This window comes from Petromyzon marinus, chromosome 83 (genome assembly GCF_048934315.1).
Source record: "Petromyzon marinus isolate PM22_M1 ecotype Great Lakes invasive population chromosome 83, UKy_Petmar_22M1.pri1.0, whole genome shotgun sequence".
NCBI lineage: Eukaryota > Metazoa > Chordata > Hyperoartia > Petromyzontiformes > Petromyzontidae > Petromyzon > Petromyzon marinus.
In genome coordinates, this window is record NC_133748.1 from 4,294,188 (window position 1) to 4,311,707 (window position 17,520).

General features: G+C 42.5%; 1 protein-coding gene and 1 long non-coding RNA gene across 7 annotated transcripts in view; one reads left to right on the forward strand and one right to left on the reverse strand.

The window, feature by feature from the left end:
- LOC142907779 (uncharacterized) overlaps positions 1 to 17,520 on the forward strand; it is a 92,221-nt gene that overhangs the window by 17,104 nt on the left and 57,597 nt on the right. The window lies entirely within an intron of this gene.
- The window catches only part of LOC142907778 (uncharacterized), a 36,645-nt gene that overhangs the window by 9,410 nt on the left and 9,715 nt on the right, over positions 1 to 17,520 (reverse strand). For 3 of the 6 annotated variants that reach the window (XM_076057567.1, XM_076057566.1, XM_076057569.1), the window contains 12 exons: positions 16,727 to 16,820; positions 16,142 to 16,270; positions 14,941 to 15,063; positions 14,304 to 14,417; positions 11,285 to 11,395; positions 8,684 to 8,751; positions 8,274 to 8,559; positions 4,561 to 4,836; positions 2,276 to 2,343; positions 1,858 to 2,131; positions 1,362 to 1,637; positions 375 to 553 (listed from right to left, as the gene is read on the reverse strand). In XM_076057567.1, the coding sequence (XP_075913682.1) occupies positions 375 to 553; positions 1,362 to 1,637; positions 1,858 to 2,131; positions 2,276 to 2,343; positions 4,561 to 4,836; positions 8,274 to 8,559; positions 8,684 to 8,751; positions 11,285 to 11,395; positions 14,304 to 14,417; positions 14,941 to 15,063; positions 16,142 to 16,270; positions 16,727 to 16,820 (1,998 nt within the window). The remainder of the gene's footprint in view (positions 1 to 374; positions 554 to 1,361; positions 1,638 to 1,857; positions 2,132 to 2,275; positions 2,344 to 4,560; positions 4,837 to 8,273; positions 8,560 to 8,683; positions 8,752 to 11,284; positions 11,396 to 14,303; positions 14,418 to 14,940; positions 15,064 to 16,141; positions 16,271 to 16,726; positions 16,821 to 17,520) is intronic. The other 3 variants (XM_076057568.1, XM_076057571.1, XM_076057570.1) reach the window with 3 other exon arrangements.

Consider the following 17,520-nt stretch of genomic DNA (forward strand, 5'->3'; position numbering starts at 1 on the left):
GTTGGAGGCAGCTAGTGCCAAAAGGCTTCACTTTGCATCTGGCCTCGCTGACAAGGCACCTCCCCGTTTGCGATCCAATGACGTCATCATGCGTGAGGTTATCTCAGAATGTTACCCATCATGTGCCGTGTGAGGTTTTTTTATTCTGCAGATAGGAATGTGATGTTATTTTTTATAATGAAATACTTCCGAGGACACACGTTAGACATGTTCATAGAATACTTGGATCACCTACATGGAACATGTTAATGAGGGCCGTCGTATCTTCATGTTAAGGGCAGACTGCACACCATTCTACTCTCTCACCTTGTAATTTAACATTTTCAATTTGATCCTGATCCCCCTTTAATTACTACACCAGACCATGGACATACCTGCACATTGAAGACAGTGAATATATTTCGGCTCTGTAGTTGAGACAGCAGGGGTATCACGTTGGAGTGCAGTGCCTGGATCAGCTCCCGTTTATAAGATCGAATTTTTTCTTGCAGCGAAGTGTTGGTATACTTGTTCAGAAACAAGCTCGTCTTCTCGCAAAACCTTTTGAAAAACACTGCAGTAAAAAAAGACAAAGTTAATGCTGTTTCAGCCTTAGAGATGGACAAGTTGAGGTTGGAGTGCTTTTGGAGAACGGAACTCAATCCTGAAAAGTAGCACCCATTTTCCTGAAGAATAACAATTTAATTAATTGTACATTACCTGACATGACATGGATCTGACACATGGACATAGACAGAAAGTGGAACACATGTATGCATATTCTTGGTTCTTTCGGTAAAGTCACGGAGATAGAAAATAAAAAATAATAAATGTAAAATTAAAAAAATAAACTGAAAATAACAAAAGCTGTGTATGGTCTGAAAGACGTTCAACATACATGTATGCATATGGTCCGAAAGAAGTTAAACATACACGCATACAATTTTGGAAGAAGATGCAATGTTTTAGACTCCTGAGAAAATTAATTAGGCTTTGTTGAGACAGGTCACTAGGAGGATTGGGAGCCTGGTGGTGGAGACTAGCGATGGAGTGGCAGACAGAGGAGGGAATGCACCAAAGGGTGTGCACAGCGTTGAGTTGGAGGCGTTGAATTGTCTAAGGTTCTGGAGCTATATGGAATGTATCACATGACTATGTGGATTAACAGTGGCTTGGGGATGCATTCATTCAGCAGTGGATAGAATATAGGTGAGGATGCCTCATAGAAATCGATTACAGGGCTATTAAGCAGGGTTAAAACTGTCGACTCGTTGACAACCGACTCCTTCGTGAGTGTGCTGGCCACTTGGTCACCCAGTGTTCAATTGGCCGTTATTTACATAAAAAAGCAGGAAGGCGTTTAAAATGTAGTAATTTCTCACCAAGAGAGCCCAGCCACTGCGTGACTTCAGGATACTTGTCCTGCACGGCTTGCAGAGCAAACAGCAGCTGGAGGCAGTCATCATTGCCTCTGGATATGAAGTAGTTGAGCAGTGCCTCTGCAGACTTCTCACCATTATTCATGCCCTTGGCTTGAGTGAAGATCTTATTGGGAATTTGTACTCGACTCGTCAGCTGCAGCAGGAGATGTTGGGGGTCTTTAGCGATCCACAACTTCAGATCCAACTTCTTCTCTTTAATGGACCGCACGGACTCACCTGTGACAAACAGAACTTTGGATGCATTTTACATTTATCTTTTCATATGCATTGTCTTTTCGTTTAACTATCCTGTTATTCCAAAATGTGCCAAAAGATTAAAGGAGCAGGCAACATTTTTTATTACAGTATTCAACCATTTTGAAAATAAACATTGGAAAATTGTACAGTTGTACAGTATCCGTGCATATGCACGATGTATTATTAGTGTGGATCATACCGTGCTTCTGAAACCAGCTCTTTAGTGGCTCGTAGTTCCTCCTCACATAGTAGAGACCTTTCCACAGTTCCCACAACGCCGTCTCTTCTTGGTTAAAGAAGTGATCTAGTATAACATCCACACACTCCTCTCCATGCTTGTTCTTGGCTGCTTGGCAAACTTCGTGTGGAATAGAATGTGATTCGTCAAAAAATTTCAGGAAGTGCGATGTATCCACTCCAATCCATTCCCTGAAATTCCCCTTGTTTTCTTGGATGAGTTTCAATGTGTCACTCTGATTGTGGTCGTGAATTAGAGAACATGGGAGTTAAGTTTGTTATTTATATATGCAATGGATTCCAAAGCATGCTTCATCCTAAGCATATATACTAAACAAATGAAGAGTGTTCAATGTGCATGCAAACTGCATCTAGTTTACCTGAATTCCATTTGAAAGCACATCAACACGTGGCACACTGATTCCATTGCTCTTTGTTTTGGTACTACCTGTGAATAAATACAATACTACTAGGTTACCATTGATTAAAGTGGACAGTTGGTATGGTTAAATATTTTCTCACTTCATAGCAGCAAATTACCTTATTAGAACTGAATAATAATGATGATAAACACAGAATGTGAGACACTGAGATGAGAGTGATGGAGGATATTTACATTACAAACTTTATAAAATGTTCTACAGACATGAACAGGAATTTAGTTTGAACAATTGCAATAAAGATCAAGATGTCTCTTGATGCTACCACGCATCCCCAGTACATTCAACCCTCTGCCAAATCATGCAGTTGCTACACAGTTGATAAGCGACCTCAAGATCTGCTTAAACTTTATCTCACTATCTACACGTCGGTCTTCCCTTTGTTGTTACACTTCTGGAGACCACGCCAATGCCTTTCTGAACGATTGGCCATGACCCATTGTGTGCACACGTCCCACTCAGCGCAAACGTGTTTATCTAACGATATATAAACCGCTTACAGATCATGTTCTCTTGCCAACTAATGCATTGCTTATGCTATCTTTTCAATACCTTTCTAGAATCACTCGTACATTTGTGATCAAATTGCAACATAATCTTATTTTCAAACTGGAAGTAATGTTTGTCATCACTATCATGGTGTGGTTGCTGGGACATGGCATCACGTGGTAATTGCTCCTTTTCCATTGTGTGCACGTTCCATTGGCATCTGAATCTCATCTGCCTCTAGTAAGCCACATTACCAAGGCTCCCAGTGCCCTGTTGTGGACAACATTGTCTCTCGTGATCATTATCTGTATGAAGGTAGAGTTAAGACTACACAAAATGTCCCACACTCATGAAACCGATCTCTGTAGCCATCACTTCCAGAAAGGTCACTCATGATGTTGCCCATCTTCCACAACAAGGACATGGAGTTGTTTTTCTGGAGAGCAGAGCATTCTCAACGACCAAGGAAATCTCACTTCTAGACAGTGCTAAATCCAAGTTAAACATAACTAAAATAGAAGTGTAGCTAAGCACTGTCTCAACAGGTTAAAAGATACTCAAGAATATGCTAGCCTGCAGAAGTATATTATTTGGGTCTCTCGGTAAAGTCACGTAGATACAGTAGGTTCAAAGAAGATAACAACAAAAATACAAGATACTACGACGTTGCGATCACAACACAAGCGATCGTCATCTTTTTTTTCCTCCTGATGACAATCGCTTGTGTTGTGATCGAAACGTCGTAGTTTTTTGTTATTTTTATTATTTTCTTTGACCATATCTACGTGACTTGACCAAAATACCCAAATAATATGAATTCCTGCCGTCACGAAAGCTTTAAGCCAAGATTTAGCCTGCAGAAGGATAGCGTTATATGGTCACTAAAGCTTTAAACTAAGTGTTACAATTGGTATAATAGATTTGTTGAATATTACACGGGATTTTCACATGTATATATGCCAAGCCACACTTAACTTATCAGCTCAAATATGTATTATGTACATTTTATCAATCTCAATGTGTGCATTAGATCATTTTTGCAAGTAAAAAAAAATGTTTGGATAAAACTACCACGTTCTTAAAGTCAACGTTGTGTCATTCATCCATGATTAAACCAAAGAATCAAAACTTTATAGGATCTATGAATGACCAAACATCCACAAACTTCATGAGTAGTTGTACTGCATAAGTATAATGTGGGTTTACTCTCCAACACACCGGTGTGCTGAAGTTGTAACGAATTGGCATGTTTTGTAAATGTGACAAACCTTACTAAATTGGCTGCATCGGGTGGTGGCAGGTTTAACGGCACATTATATCTAGATGATCTAACCCAAAAACCTCTTATGGTCATGATACCTAGCTGGATAAGGTGACATTGTGTGTATGACTTCCCGAACATTGTCTTGATGATGTTTGCTGTTTTTTTAATAATGTTAAATCGAATTGATGAGTTTGGTCTTGAGGATTGCTTTACAACTTTTCAGTGAGATGAATCAATAATAATTGGCATATTAATCGCTAGTACACAGATCTAACGACACAGATTTGGTGCTATTATTCCGTGGCCCAACCAAAAAATGAATTATGAATCATGATGTTGCAAAAACCTACGTGTTAAGATTACAGGGCTGCTGTGGCAGAGTTACGATTGTCTGCTTGTCCTCCAAATTATCATCTTTCCCGTTGTTTACATGAAAGAGGTGTAAGGCATTTTAAATAAAATAATAACTTACCAAGAGAGCCCAGCCACTGTTTGACTTCAGGATACTCATCTTGCACGGCTTGCAGAGAAATCAGCAGCTGGAGGCAATCATCATTGCCTCTATTGATGAAGTAATTTAGAAGTAGCTCTGCACACTTCTCGCCGCCATTCATGCCCTTGGCTTTAGCGAAGACGGCATTAGAGATGAATGTTTGACTCTTCAGATGCTCTAGAAGATGGTGTGGGTCCCTACTGATCCACAGCTTCAGAGCTGACTTATTCTCTCGAATGCACTGCATTGCGTCACCTGTGATTGACAGCGTTGAAGAAATGTCACGGCCATTTTTTTCATTGCTCTTGACTTTTACCACAAGTGTGCTAAAAGAATCAAGAGGCGAAGCAGAGATGGGTTCATAATTGTACTCAAGCATTACGGCATTTAACATGAAGCTGTTCAGTCACATGCCACTTGGTGAGTGCCATCTTGTTTTGTGGCACGGAACATAACTGATTAATTATTTGAAAGGGCAAGCACAAGCTGCAAAGTTGTACGGAATACAAGCATATGAATGACTTTTATTCCTTGTTCATTGTGTAGTGATGTTAAATGGATCACTATGGCGCGTAGCGCCGAGTGCTGCAGAAATGGGCACAGAGCCTCACACACCATGCAGTACCACTCAATGCGCCAGGGGCATGGTACTGGGTGCTAGCAGAAGGAAGCCAGATGAGTACTACCGACAGAGTAGGGGATAACAGCCTCTGCCAGCGCCGCAGGTAATCGCCACAGAGTCGGTCACTGGGGGAGTGTGGTGGGGGTGGCTGGCGGCAGGGGGGGGGGGGGGGCATGCGAGGACGAGTCACCCCATCAGCGGGTTAAGCACGTGATGGGCTGGGGTGAGGAATGTGGGCCAAGGGTGAACGACGGGACACGGAAAGAGGAGCTGAGAAACGTCTAGAGCAGTGGTTCTTAACCTGGGTTCGATCGAACCCCAGGGGTTCGGTGAGTCGATCTCAGGGGTTCGGTAGAGCCCCCGCCACGGAGGTCTGGACACACTTGAATTATTGTGTAAATTTGTGATGACACACACGGCCCGCTTGGCCATCACTGGCTGCAGATGATCATGCTACACTGCTTGGCCAATCAGCGCTGCGGGGAATTTAGTGCATACTCAGTAGTCAACGTGTGACTGTTGTTGTCGTACGTCGTGTGATTTCTTTAATATTTTATCCATACTAACTATGTCGGGCAAAAGAAGAAAGTGGTCGGACGAATATGTACAACATGGATTCTCATGTATCACGGAACGTGATGGGAGTGAGCGTCCTATCTGCATGATTTGCAACGCCAAGTTGAGCAACTCTAGTCTTGCACCGGCAAAACTAAAGGAACACTTCTTGAAGCTGCATGGAGACGGGGAATACAAGAACACAACACTTGCTGAATTCAGGGTGAAGAGAGCCAGATTCGATGAAAGGGCCATTCTGCCTGCTCTTGGATTTGTACCTGTTAACAAACCGATCCTGACAGCATCGTACGAAGTTGCTTACCTGATCGCAAAGCAGGGCAAGCCACACACCATTGGTGAAACACTTGTGAAACCAGCTGCATTAAAGATGGGGAATCTGATACTCGGAACAGCGGCCGAAGGTAAATTATCCCAAATTCCCCTTTCAAATGACACCGTCAGTGACAGAATAGAAGACATGAGTAAAGACATCTTGGCTCAAGTAGTCGCGGATCTGATTTCAAGCCCGGCAAAATTCAGCCTTCAACTCGACGAAACCACAGACGTTTCTGATCTAAGCCAGCTTGCTGTTTTTGTACGCTATGTGAAAGACGACATGATAAAAGAAGAGTTTTTTATTTATTTTGTAAGCCTCTTATAACAACAACGAAGGCAGCCGATGTGAAGAAGCTTGTGGATGACTTCTTCAGAGACAACAATCTTTCATGGGATATGGTTTCTGCAGTTTGTACGGACGGAGCTCCAGTCAAGCTGGGAAGAAAGTCTGGTTTTGGTGCGCTAGTAAAGGCTGATGCACCACACATCATTGTGACGCATTGTATTCTGCACAGGCATGCGTTGGCAACAAAAACCTTACCTCCAAAAATGGCAGAAGTATTAAAAACTGTGGTGGAATGTGTGAACTATGTGCGAAAAAGTGCTCTGAGGCACCGCATCTTCAGTGAGCTGTGTAAAGAAATGGGCTCTGAATTTGAGGTACTTCTGCTCCATTCTAATATTCGGTGGTTATCCCGGGGACAGGTGCTGAATCGTGTTTTTGCCATGCGTGTGGAATTAGCCCTGTTTTTGCAAGAGCACCAACACTGCCATGCAGATTTCTTCAAAAATCCTGAGTTCATTCTCATTTTAGCGTACATGGCTGATATATTCGCAGCTCTCAATCATCTCAATCAGCAGATGCAGGGTGGTGGAGTCAATATCATGGAAGCGGAAGAACACCTGAAGGCTTTTCAAAAAAAGCTACCGTTATGGAAACGACGAACAGAGAACAATAACTTCGCAAACTTCCCGCTTCTGGACGACTGTGCAAGTAAGATCGAAGATGTGTCTGGAATCGGAGATATTTCTGTATCCACGGAGCTGAAGCAAACAATTGCCACGCACTTAGATGAGCTTGCAAAGTCTCTCGACGGATATTTCCCTACAAGAGAGTCATATCCAGCATGGGTGAGACAGCCGTTCACGTTTGCTGTTGAAACAGCAGATGTCAATGATGAATTCCTCGACGAAATCATTGAAATTCAGCAGAGCCAAGTTCAACAGCAACTCTTCAGAACAACAACGCTCTCAACGTTTTGGTGTCGACAAATGAACAAGTATCCAGTTATTGCTAAGAAAGCCCTGGATTTGTTTATACCATTTGTTACAACATATCTTTGTGAGCAATCCTTTTCGAGGATGCTGGACATAAAAACGAAGAAAAGGAACAGACTTTGTTGTGAAAATGACATGAGAGTGGCACTTGCCAAGGTGAAGCCACGCATATCTGAACTGATCTCTCAAAGGCAACAGCAGAAGTCACATAGATTTCCAGGTATGTAATTTGTTGTGAGTTTATGCATTGTGTTGGTTTTATTATTTGAACAAGGTAATGTTCATGCACGGCTCATTTTGTGTACCAGTAAAAAACATATCTACGTCTTGAATTTGAAAAAAATCACATTTTATTTTTCACTAAAGAGGGGTTCGGTGAATGCGCATATGAAACTGGTGGGGTTTGGTACCTCCAACAAGGTTAAGAACCACTGGTCTAGAGAGTTCCCGAAGGGGGCGTGGTTAAGAGCAGAGCCAGAGAGGGAACAGGTGTGGTGTAATTCCAGAGGTAGGCGGGGCCGAGGGTGGAGCCAGGCCGCGCTGGGAAGGATAAAAGGGGAGCTCTGATCGTATATCGGGGCTGTCTGCAGGTAAAGTGGAACCCAAGTGATATATCTACGTCTTTGTCTTCGACATCGTGGGTCAGGCAGCACGTTGGTTGCTCTGACCCGATTATAGTTATCCTGTATGTGAGAGAAATAGGTGTATTGTGGTCCTATGTGTAACAAGAGAGATAGGTGTATTTAGTCTCGTGTGTAACGGTGTTGCACGAAGTGTAGAATTAACGTTGTTGCATCATAAATCGCGTCTCTGAAAAGATTCACTACAATTGTAACAAAAGCCATGCAAAATCAATTCACTGCCAGTACGCAACTCTTGTTATAATGAACGTGGGTCATACCTCGGTTGTGAAGCCACCTCCACAGCTGCAAATAGTGCTTCCTCACAAAGAAGAGTGCTTCCCACAGTTCCTTACAGCCTGTGTCTCCTTTTTTTAAGAAGTGGTTCAGTATGTGCTCCACACACTCCTCTCCATGCCTCTTCCTGGCTGCGTTGTAAACGTGGTGAGGAATCCACTCATAGTCCTTGAGATGCTTCAGGAGGTGTGAGGGATCTACTCCGATCCAGGCCTTGAGATTCTCTTGGTTCTCTCGGATGAGTTTAATTGTTTCACTCTTCTGGCTCCCCTGTAGTGGAGAACACGGGATCTGATTAATGAGGGATGAAGCCCACAGCTGTCCTTGTGAGTAAGCCTACACAATGAATAATGAATGTTGGAGTCAATGTGTAAACATGCTGCGTTCATTGTACCTGAACTTCAATGAACACAAGAGCAGCAAGTTCTTCGCCTTCATCATTATTCTTTCTATAAGTAGTGCCTGTGAAATAAATGCCGTAAAATTAAGTTACAAACGATTAACTTAATACTTCATATGGTTGATAATTTCCTTCTGGTAGCAGAGCAAAACATTCAATTATTGGAACCCATATTCAATTCAAAGAGGTCATTTATACTACGAACATTTTAATACTGTTTTGAAAATGTCACAAATAAGTGGCTGCAGTGTTGCCGAATGAAAAGTAGTATTGAACGTTAGTGTCCAATCAGAAGTAATCAGTAGAAAACAACTAAAATAGAAGTGTAGCAGAGTGCTGTGAAACTGCAGACCAAGAAAGCAGCAAAGTCGTTCCCCACATTGTGCTGATGGACGCTAATCAGTGTCCCGGTGTTAAAAAGCATTTTTAGTGTCTCCACCACAAATTGATTTTCTCCCGTTCCCTTGCCGTTTCCACTCGACTCCTCAGCAATGATCTACGTTCATCATTCCCTGTAGTAGCCTTCTGGCTTATCTCTACACCTGCCACTGCTGAACAGTTCTTCCGAATATGATATTCCTTGTATCTTCCTAAACAAATATTAATCTCACGTTATTGCAAGCATCATATAACCATCTTCTTTTCTACCGCAATTCCATGATCTCTTAGTAAAGGACAAGTAATAAATATAACCTCATATAATACGTCTAAGCGGTTTATCTGAGCAAATGTGTAAAGGGTTTTTTTTTAAAGAACAAAGCCTGTTGAAAAATATGGATTTGGGAACCTCTAACATGTTGTCAAAGGTAGGAAAATTTTCGATGGCCACCAAAAATCTCAGCTCATAGTCAACAAACATAGCTGTCCATAAAAATAATTTTGGGTTAGATTGATATAAATGTTTCGTTAAACCCGACACATGACACAGCCAATTAGCAAGGTTTGTTAAGTTCACAAAATATGCCAATTAGTTACTAATTCAGCACACTGCTGTGTTGGACCTTAAACCCACAATATTTACAATTTGAATATGACGTTTCGCTGGTGATTACAACCAGCTTTGTCAGGTGATCATCAAAAATTGTGAAGAAGTCTTCCTGTTTCAGTCGTAAAGAGAGTAAATGTGAAGCCATCATTGTGAGCATATCAGGTGCCAAGACTATAGGGGGTTTAATGTAGTAATATAAATTACAATGGATCATGTTAACCTGAGAATATGCATTACCAATTATTAATTGGGTTATTCACAGGTAACATAGTGGAATGAGTTTATGTTCACGTTGTTGTCCCTCCCCGAAACCTATGATTAGGATACATTAGATCTGAGATTATTCATATTGATCGGGAAAGCCTACGTGCTGCTAAAATGTTTATATTGAAGGTTAAGGCATTCATTTCCTATGAAAACAAATATTATTTATTGAAGAAAAATGTCCAAATATATTGGAGGCACAGACATTGTAATTCCGGAACACACATGTCATAGTGGCAGAACGATAGACAATTACAATTTTCATAATATCTGGATTTGCAAGTTAGTAACATTTTAAAGGAAACGTTTATGATGGAAACATTAGTCAAATTGTAATCTCATCTAATATTCTAGGCCTTATTAGATTCCTACAAGTCTCCAATACATGAAGTGCTCTCTCAGTTTGCATCTGATTCTTCATCAGATCCTGCATCATGTTACTATTTATACTTTCTCTTGTTCAACACTATCACTGAGCGTGTTTGGTAGAGGTGCGCTTGTCTATTGGAGTGATGAACAGTTCCCTCAAGGTGAGCTGTGATTAACTAGACGCTGATCAAGAGTTAACTGCATTTGTTTTGAAAGCGTTTAACATCGTAAAAAATTCTGGTAATTTCATTGGCAGAGTATTGAGTGAGATTCATGTATTTTGATTTAAAGCTTTCGTGAATGCAGGGATTCATATTCTTGGTTCTTTCAGTAAAGCCACGTAGAAGGGAAACAAATAAAATAATAAAAATAATAAACAATACAATTCTCACGACGTTTCGACTGCAACACAAGCAATCATTTTGCTGTGGTTTTCACACCTGATGATGCTTGCTTGTGTTGCAGTCGAAACGTCGTGATAATTTTATTGTTTTATATTTTTATCATTTTATTGTTTCCCTTCTACGTGACTTTACCGAAAGGACCAAGAATATGAGATTCATGTCGTTGACTAAACTACTGATTGTGAATATGCACGCATTAAGAACTCAGGATTTGGAGTCTTGTTTTGTGGCACGAAATTGAGATTAATGTTGCAGTGGCTGCAAATATACAACAATTAAACTGATGCAAGATGGCTCATTAAGTTCTGGTCTCGCATAATGAGATAGTAAAGTACATGAGTATTGTGTATTTTAACAATCAAATATAGGGAACACCTTACTCATTTGTGTCAAAATATGTATGGTGAGAAATGACTTAACAATTATCTTAATATGCAACAGTTTGTCTCTGAATATCATTACTTAGAGCATGCACCTGGAAGATCTCAAGCGGTGTCGCCATGGTAGCATAAGAATACATTTTTATAGATTCATCCCGTTTTGGATATAATAATGGAACACTATACTTACCATAATGCTCCGATGTTTTTTTCAAAGTCAGCCATTTCCGTTTTGTCTTGAGTAGAAAGAGACTAAATGCAGACAGTACCAGTCCAAGGATAGACCCCAAAACTATAGCTGCTGCAGGTGCAGTGTAGTTTCCCAAAGGATGAGAAACAAACATCTGTCAAAACCAGAACATTTGAAGTCTAATCCACACCTGCTGATGACACATATCAGATCACATTATGTGTACATTTATTATTCGCACCATTCTTTTTTTGCAAGACTCTCATGAAGGAAGGTGCGGTGTTTCATAGACACTGTCTGCAATACGTTCTCAATAGGGAGCGAAGCTGCTATGTGGCTTCATGCACTTAACTCAATTGTGGGTACAGTAAACACTCACTATTCGCGAGTTCTGAATCCGTGGGTTTCGCGAGTAACTAAATGTATAATGACAATAAAGCCTGCATGCGGTGTGAGTGGACTATTGGCCATGGGAGATAATGACAGGGGAATCAGCCTACAGTGTGAATGCACTGGCGGCCACGGGAGGTAATGACAGGGGTATCAGTTGAGTGTGAAGGGACTGGTGGCTACGGGAATGATTGAGAAGGGAGCATGGTCAGGTCACGAAAGAGGACAGTAGAGTCTGCTGTGGAGCTAGCATCCAGAGTGAGCGAGAATGATCGAGAAGGGGGGCGTGGCCTCGGTTGGTATATAAAGGAGATGCTCAGGAGACTCGGGGCTGTTGCCTGATGTCAAGTGAACGTGTCTTGAATAAAGTCCCATCTCAAGAGAAGTGTGCCAAGTCGTCATTACAAATGTGTAATGGGTTCAACTGAGTCGCAGATGTAGACTTTGGAGGCAATACATTTATCTAGTTCCAACACATGGGATAACTTCCCCTTAACAGAATAACAACCTTATGTGGTGACCACCTGGCTAACTACACTCATGATTACGTAACTGCTACTATGGACCAGGACCAACGACTTCGGCCCGGGTCCACGTGTTGGAGACTCGTTGGATGGAGATTGTAGATGAAGGGTTTTTTTCCTGGATGAACAACAACCCTGATCCCTCTTGGGACCCGGCTTATATTCTCTGTGTCATGGCCAGTTTCGCCCTTGGCCACGTCCACCTTCCAGAATTATTGGGAGGTTCTGGGTCCCAACCACGTGACCCCCCCGAGGCCCCTCTTGGGGACCCTCTGTCAACTTAGCCGGTCACGTGTCCTCCGGGGTCAACCAAAATGCTATGGCCTCACACAACCCTATCCTTCAGTCGGCACCCACACACCCTATCCTGCAGGGTTGGCATTGCACTTAAAGCGTGGTGCCATCCAGGGCTCTTATGCAGCACACACCGTGCTCCTCTAGGGCCGGTACTGCACCCACAGCATTGAGACATCCAGTAATGTCACTACAAATGTATACTAATTCCCTATTCGTGACCCACTGGACTTCAGTATTTGCGAGTGTACATGGTGCCAGACCACCAATACCTCCTCGGCTACCCACTTAGTCCTCAAGTCATGCAGTGATCCCACTAGGAACTCGCTATTGTGCAGGTTTACTTTATACTTACAATCCACTCGTTTATACATTTAGGTATGAACAAGTCGACTGAGTTGCATACAATTCAGGAAAGTGTTGTGGCTCGTGTTCTCCAAAATGATAACTGTGCATTGCTATCAAACACCTGCATCTATTGAGTCATCCTCCTAAGCTCATCAACATCACCACCACCCTCCATCAGAGTAAAATCATCATCCAAGGTAGTTACAAAAAACACATGGTTGTTTATAACTATTTTTTTTCCAGGTAAGGCCCACTTGTCAGATATGACTTGGCCACAAATGATAGCTCAATGAAGTGGCTTATCGAGGGGTAATTTAACGCAGCCAAATCATCTAAATGCATGTTTCTAAATGTGGAGGCGAAAAACCTGAGTACCCAGAGAAAAATCCATCTGACCACGGGGAGAACATCCAAACTCCAAATATACAGGTGTCTGGGTTGGGATCGAACCCCCGACCTAACGTATACCAGGCAAGGAACCACTGGGGTGACCACTCGTACAATGAACGTCACCCCATTTTTCCGATTGGAACTAGGTTTCTGCATGAGCGAATTCTGCAATCGGGTGCATTATCAAGAACAAATCCCTCGTGAATAGAGAGAGGGTTTTTCTGTGTACCTCAAATTTTGCGTAATTGGAAGCCAACACACTTGGCACACTCTTTTAGGAACAATATCACGGATCTCTAATGTTCAGTGTGAACAATATGCAATGTAGTATTTATGGATAATATACCCATAATATTAATTAATGTGGTTGCTGGATTCGAACCCTGAACTTCTGCAACGACGCATTACCACTTAGCCATTCAAATTAAGATTGACGTGAGTTGGTGAGGAGAGGCGGTGATGTCATGAGACGTCGGGGTGGTGAGTAGAAGGGTTTATGACGCCACGCGGGATTTGGGTGCAGCAGGGAGAGGGGGTGAATAATTGTCATTTCTTTTCCGGATACAGTTTAACAGAGATAAAAATCTATATTTCTGTATGAAATAATCAGTTTACGAAATCATCAGAGTCTGTACATATTTGCCATCTTCTTACCATAGACATTCTGCGGGTTCCTAATAGTTAAATAATAGCAATGCTCACCTGATTTAAATAAGGCATTCAATACCCAGCGTATGCCTGAGGTCGCTGCATTTTGGTTCCACTGATTCTGCTACTGATAGTGATAAAGACGATGCTAGGTATGATGATGATGCTGTCTCAAAGTTGTGAGTTGTAAATGAAACGTGCACAATGAATCCTGTTTTGGATTTCACCTTTCAAGAAAGATAATTTTACAGTTACTCTTGGTCATATTCACATTCAAACACGAGTCTGTATTTTGCCTTCATTCCTATGCAGCGAGCGTCTGCTATTTCAGTTACCAGACTGTTGTTGCTTTGACTGTCAAGATAACAAATCAACGTCTCTACTGCATAACTGATGGCACCGGTTCCAGTGGCTGGTTAGCTCACCTGTGTGGGGATTTTCATGGAGACAAATCCCTGAGCCAGGGTCTCTCTTGAGCCCCTGAATGCACTGACACACGGTGTCCTGGGCCACGGAGCAGGCGTGAGCCACCTCCTCATCTGCAATGAGAAGCATCACATCAAACCACTAACCTCTCCATTCAAACCAAAGTCAATTTAATAGTTTTGTTTTTGCATCATCAGTCACTGAATGAGAGAAAACAATGGTTGCCAGTTTGCTGCACATATAGAAATATCTATAACAATAAGCATACCATTTAAGACTGGGAAAGAAAAGTAACCACTGCTGTGTAAGGTTAGCACACTGAACTTGTAAGCCAGAGGTCACTGGTTACATTAATAATTATCATTGTGTAATTAGAGAGCGCCATCTAGGAGGTTACAAGGGGTTCCTGCATGGCCACAGCTGGGTAATCGGTATCTAATCCTAAGCGGGGATTCCATCTGGGCCAAAGGTAACGGGCAGAGTTGGAGAGAATAAACGGGAACCATTGGGAGGGTTCCACGAGGGGTCGTGGCTGAAGGTGGAGCTTAGCTCCGCCAAGAGGGATATAAGCGGAGGCAGGAGAGGACTCGGGGTCGGTGTGGGAAGCGTCGGGTCAGGACTGCATCGCTGCTCAACCTCTCCTCGCCGACGACCATGTGGTGAACTCCCAGCGAAGCAGCCGCTCCTCCCGGCACGCCGACAGCCAGCGGCAGTATCGGAGAGAGAGGGAAGCGTGCCACGACGGAGGACATAGAACGGCTCGTCAACGGCAGTAGAGAGAGAAAGGGAAAGGAGAGAGGAAGAGAGAGTGGAGATGTGCAGAGATTCTATAAATAAAAAGACGCCAATCAACAGTTGTCGTGATAGTGGTTTATTACAAATGTAAAAACAAAATGCCTCTGTCCACCCCGCACAATGCCATGTATCGTGAGACATCAATATATTCTCACATTGACTATTCAACTTAAGAAAAATTACTTATTAAAAATACAAAACGTAAAATAGTTAAACTGATAGGCTGGTGTTTCATGCTAACACCCTTGGAGTTACCATTGAGAGATGGAATACCTCTTCCAAGACGTCTGGGCAGTGTGGCAGTCGGCCAAATACCCTCTAGAGGGGCTGTCGTGGGCAATAACAAAATAGTATGCTAACCTCTTCCAAGATAGCTGGTCTTCTTGGAAGAGTAGGCCACATATCTGGTAATTAATTGCTAAAATAGTTACCAGTTTTGATTTGACAACCCTTGGCGGAATGCAGACGACTGTGATTTGACCATTTTCAGAGATTATATTCATGTTATCCAATATGTACCTGAGAAAACATCCAAGAAATATAGTCCTCTTTGTCCCCTGTTGAGGTTGTTTGTTCATACTTCACCACACAGAGCAGGTTGGTAAAGGTGAGGAACATAGATGTAGGAAAATACTACAGAAAATAATACAGTCCAATTGATTTTGCTGCACTCCTCAGTACGTAGCCCTGTAGCGGTCTATATCACGAGTTCTATGCATGGTTGACCCCCACTTAAGCACTTTCCAGCCTCAAACTTGTTTAGCTTCTGATATCTGATGAGATCAGTTACATACCCGAGAATGTGTCATTGGCAGGACATTATTAATTGCTACAGATTCACAAACCAGGATATCAGCACTGCTGGTATCTTGGTCTGTTTGATATCCTGTTTTGTTTCTTCACTGTACACCCCAAATATAACTTATCTGCCTTATTACAAGATGCTGATGGCACTATTGGAGTATGATGCATACAAAGAGATACATTTCAAAAACACACAATGCAGATATGGCAGTAACCTACTTGCTGTGCTGTCATTTACCTTGTCCGCAACTGCTGCACGGTGCACACTTCTCCTCATGGTTGACTCTGCTCATGAAGCTGCCCTCAGGGCATAGATCACACCTCGCTCTCCTTTTATTAGCTGCACAGTCGAACATCTTGTATGTCCCTGGAGGACAACGCAGCGTGAGCAGGCCAAGACAAAATACCTCACTTTTGTATTGGTGCTGGACTAAACGTCCAAGCAGGAACTGATTCTTTGGGAGACAGAGTGGACAAACTTTAAGCACGCGCCTTTTAGGAACAATGCATCAACTCGATGCATATTGTTGTGTTTTTTTATTTATTACAAATTAACCCGTCTGGTGGGGCCACTGGAATGGCACAACCAATTGGAGTTCCTTCACACATCTGTAGTGCGTCAACCTGGCCACCAAACAGGCACCTGAGTGCCATGCTTTTTGTTTCACACAGCAGTAGGGGTAGGGCAACGGTTCTCAACCTGTCTGCAAAGTCATGAAAAGTTCTCCACGGACTTCTGCTGTTTTCATTGTTATCGTGACAATCGAATGTCAAGGGGAGGGAAGTGTTATGACCCTGGATGGCCACGTCTGTGTTGCTTTACCTGCAGGGCACAGCTCACAACAGATGCCTCGTTGTGATTTGTAGAATCCATCACCGCACTCCTTGGCAAGAGACAATTTGTGCAGTAAAGAGATCTGCAGAACGGATCCATACAGAATGATTGGGCAATCAGGCGGAGGAACTGAACAGCAATACGATCCAGCTAAATGAATCATAAATATGCGCCGTCTGCTTCACTCATATTAAAGATGCCCTGACATTCGCACCTTCAATTAGCACGGTTGGATGCGTAGGGTGTAAAAGAAGTTCAACCAACATACGTAATTTGAAAGGAGCCAGCCATTGTATGACGTGCCACAATCTAAATTTGCCAAATGTAAATTACCTGCTATACTCAATTGGGGAAAGCACCAATCATTGCCCCCGACTGACAGACTAATGCCCATTTGTAGGCCAGGTGCTGAGTTACCTTGTGATGTGTTTATGTTGCCTATAATTTGCACTCCTGTCATGCTTTTTTATATCTTGCAATTTCACGCCTGTCCTTGTCACGGCTGGTGGAAGGGCCTCACCTACTGGGAGCTCCAGGGGGTATTTGTCGACTCTTCCATGCTCACCAAACGTCTTAGAAGAGGTAGGGGAATTCCCAATTCAACCCATCACATCATCTTATCCTATCAAGGATGTGTATATATCGTCTTATGAATAACTTGAGACCTGACGATCAGACTTAACTGCGATGAACTCATTTACACTGCTGGGTGGACAGAGGTGGTGGTGTAGATTTAAATTGAGGCACAGACCACTGTATGGAATGTTCAGTGTGCTCACGAC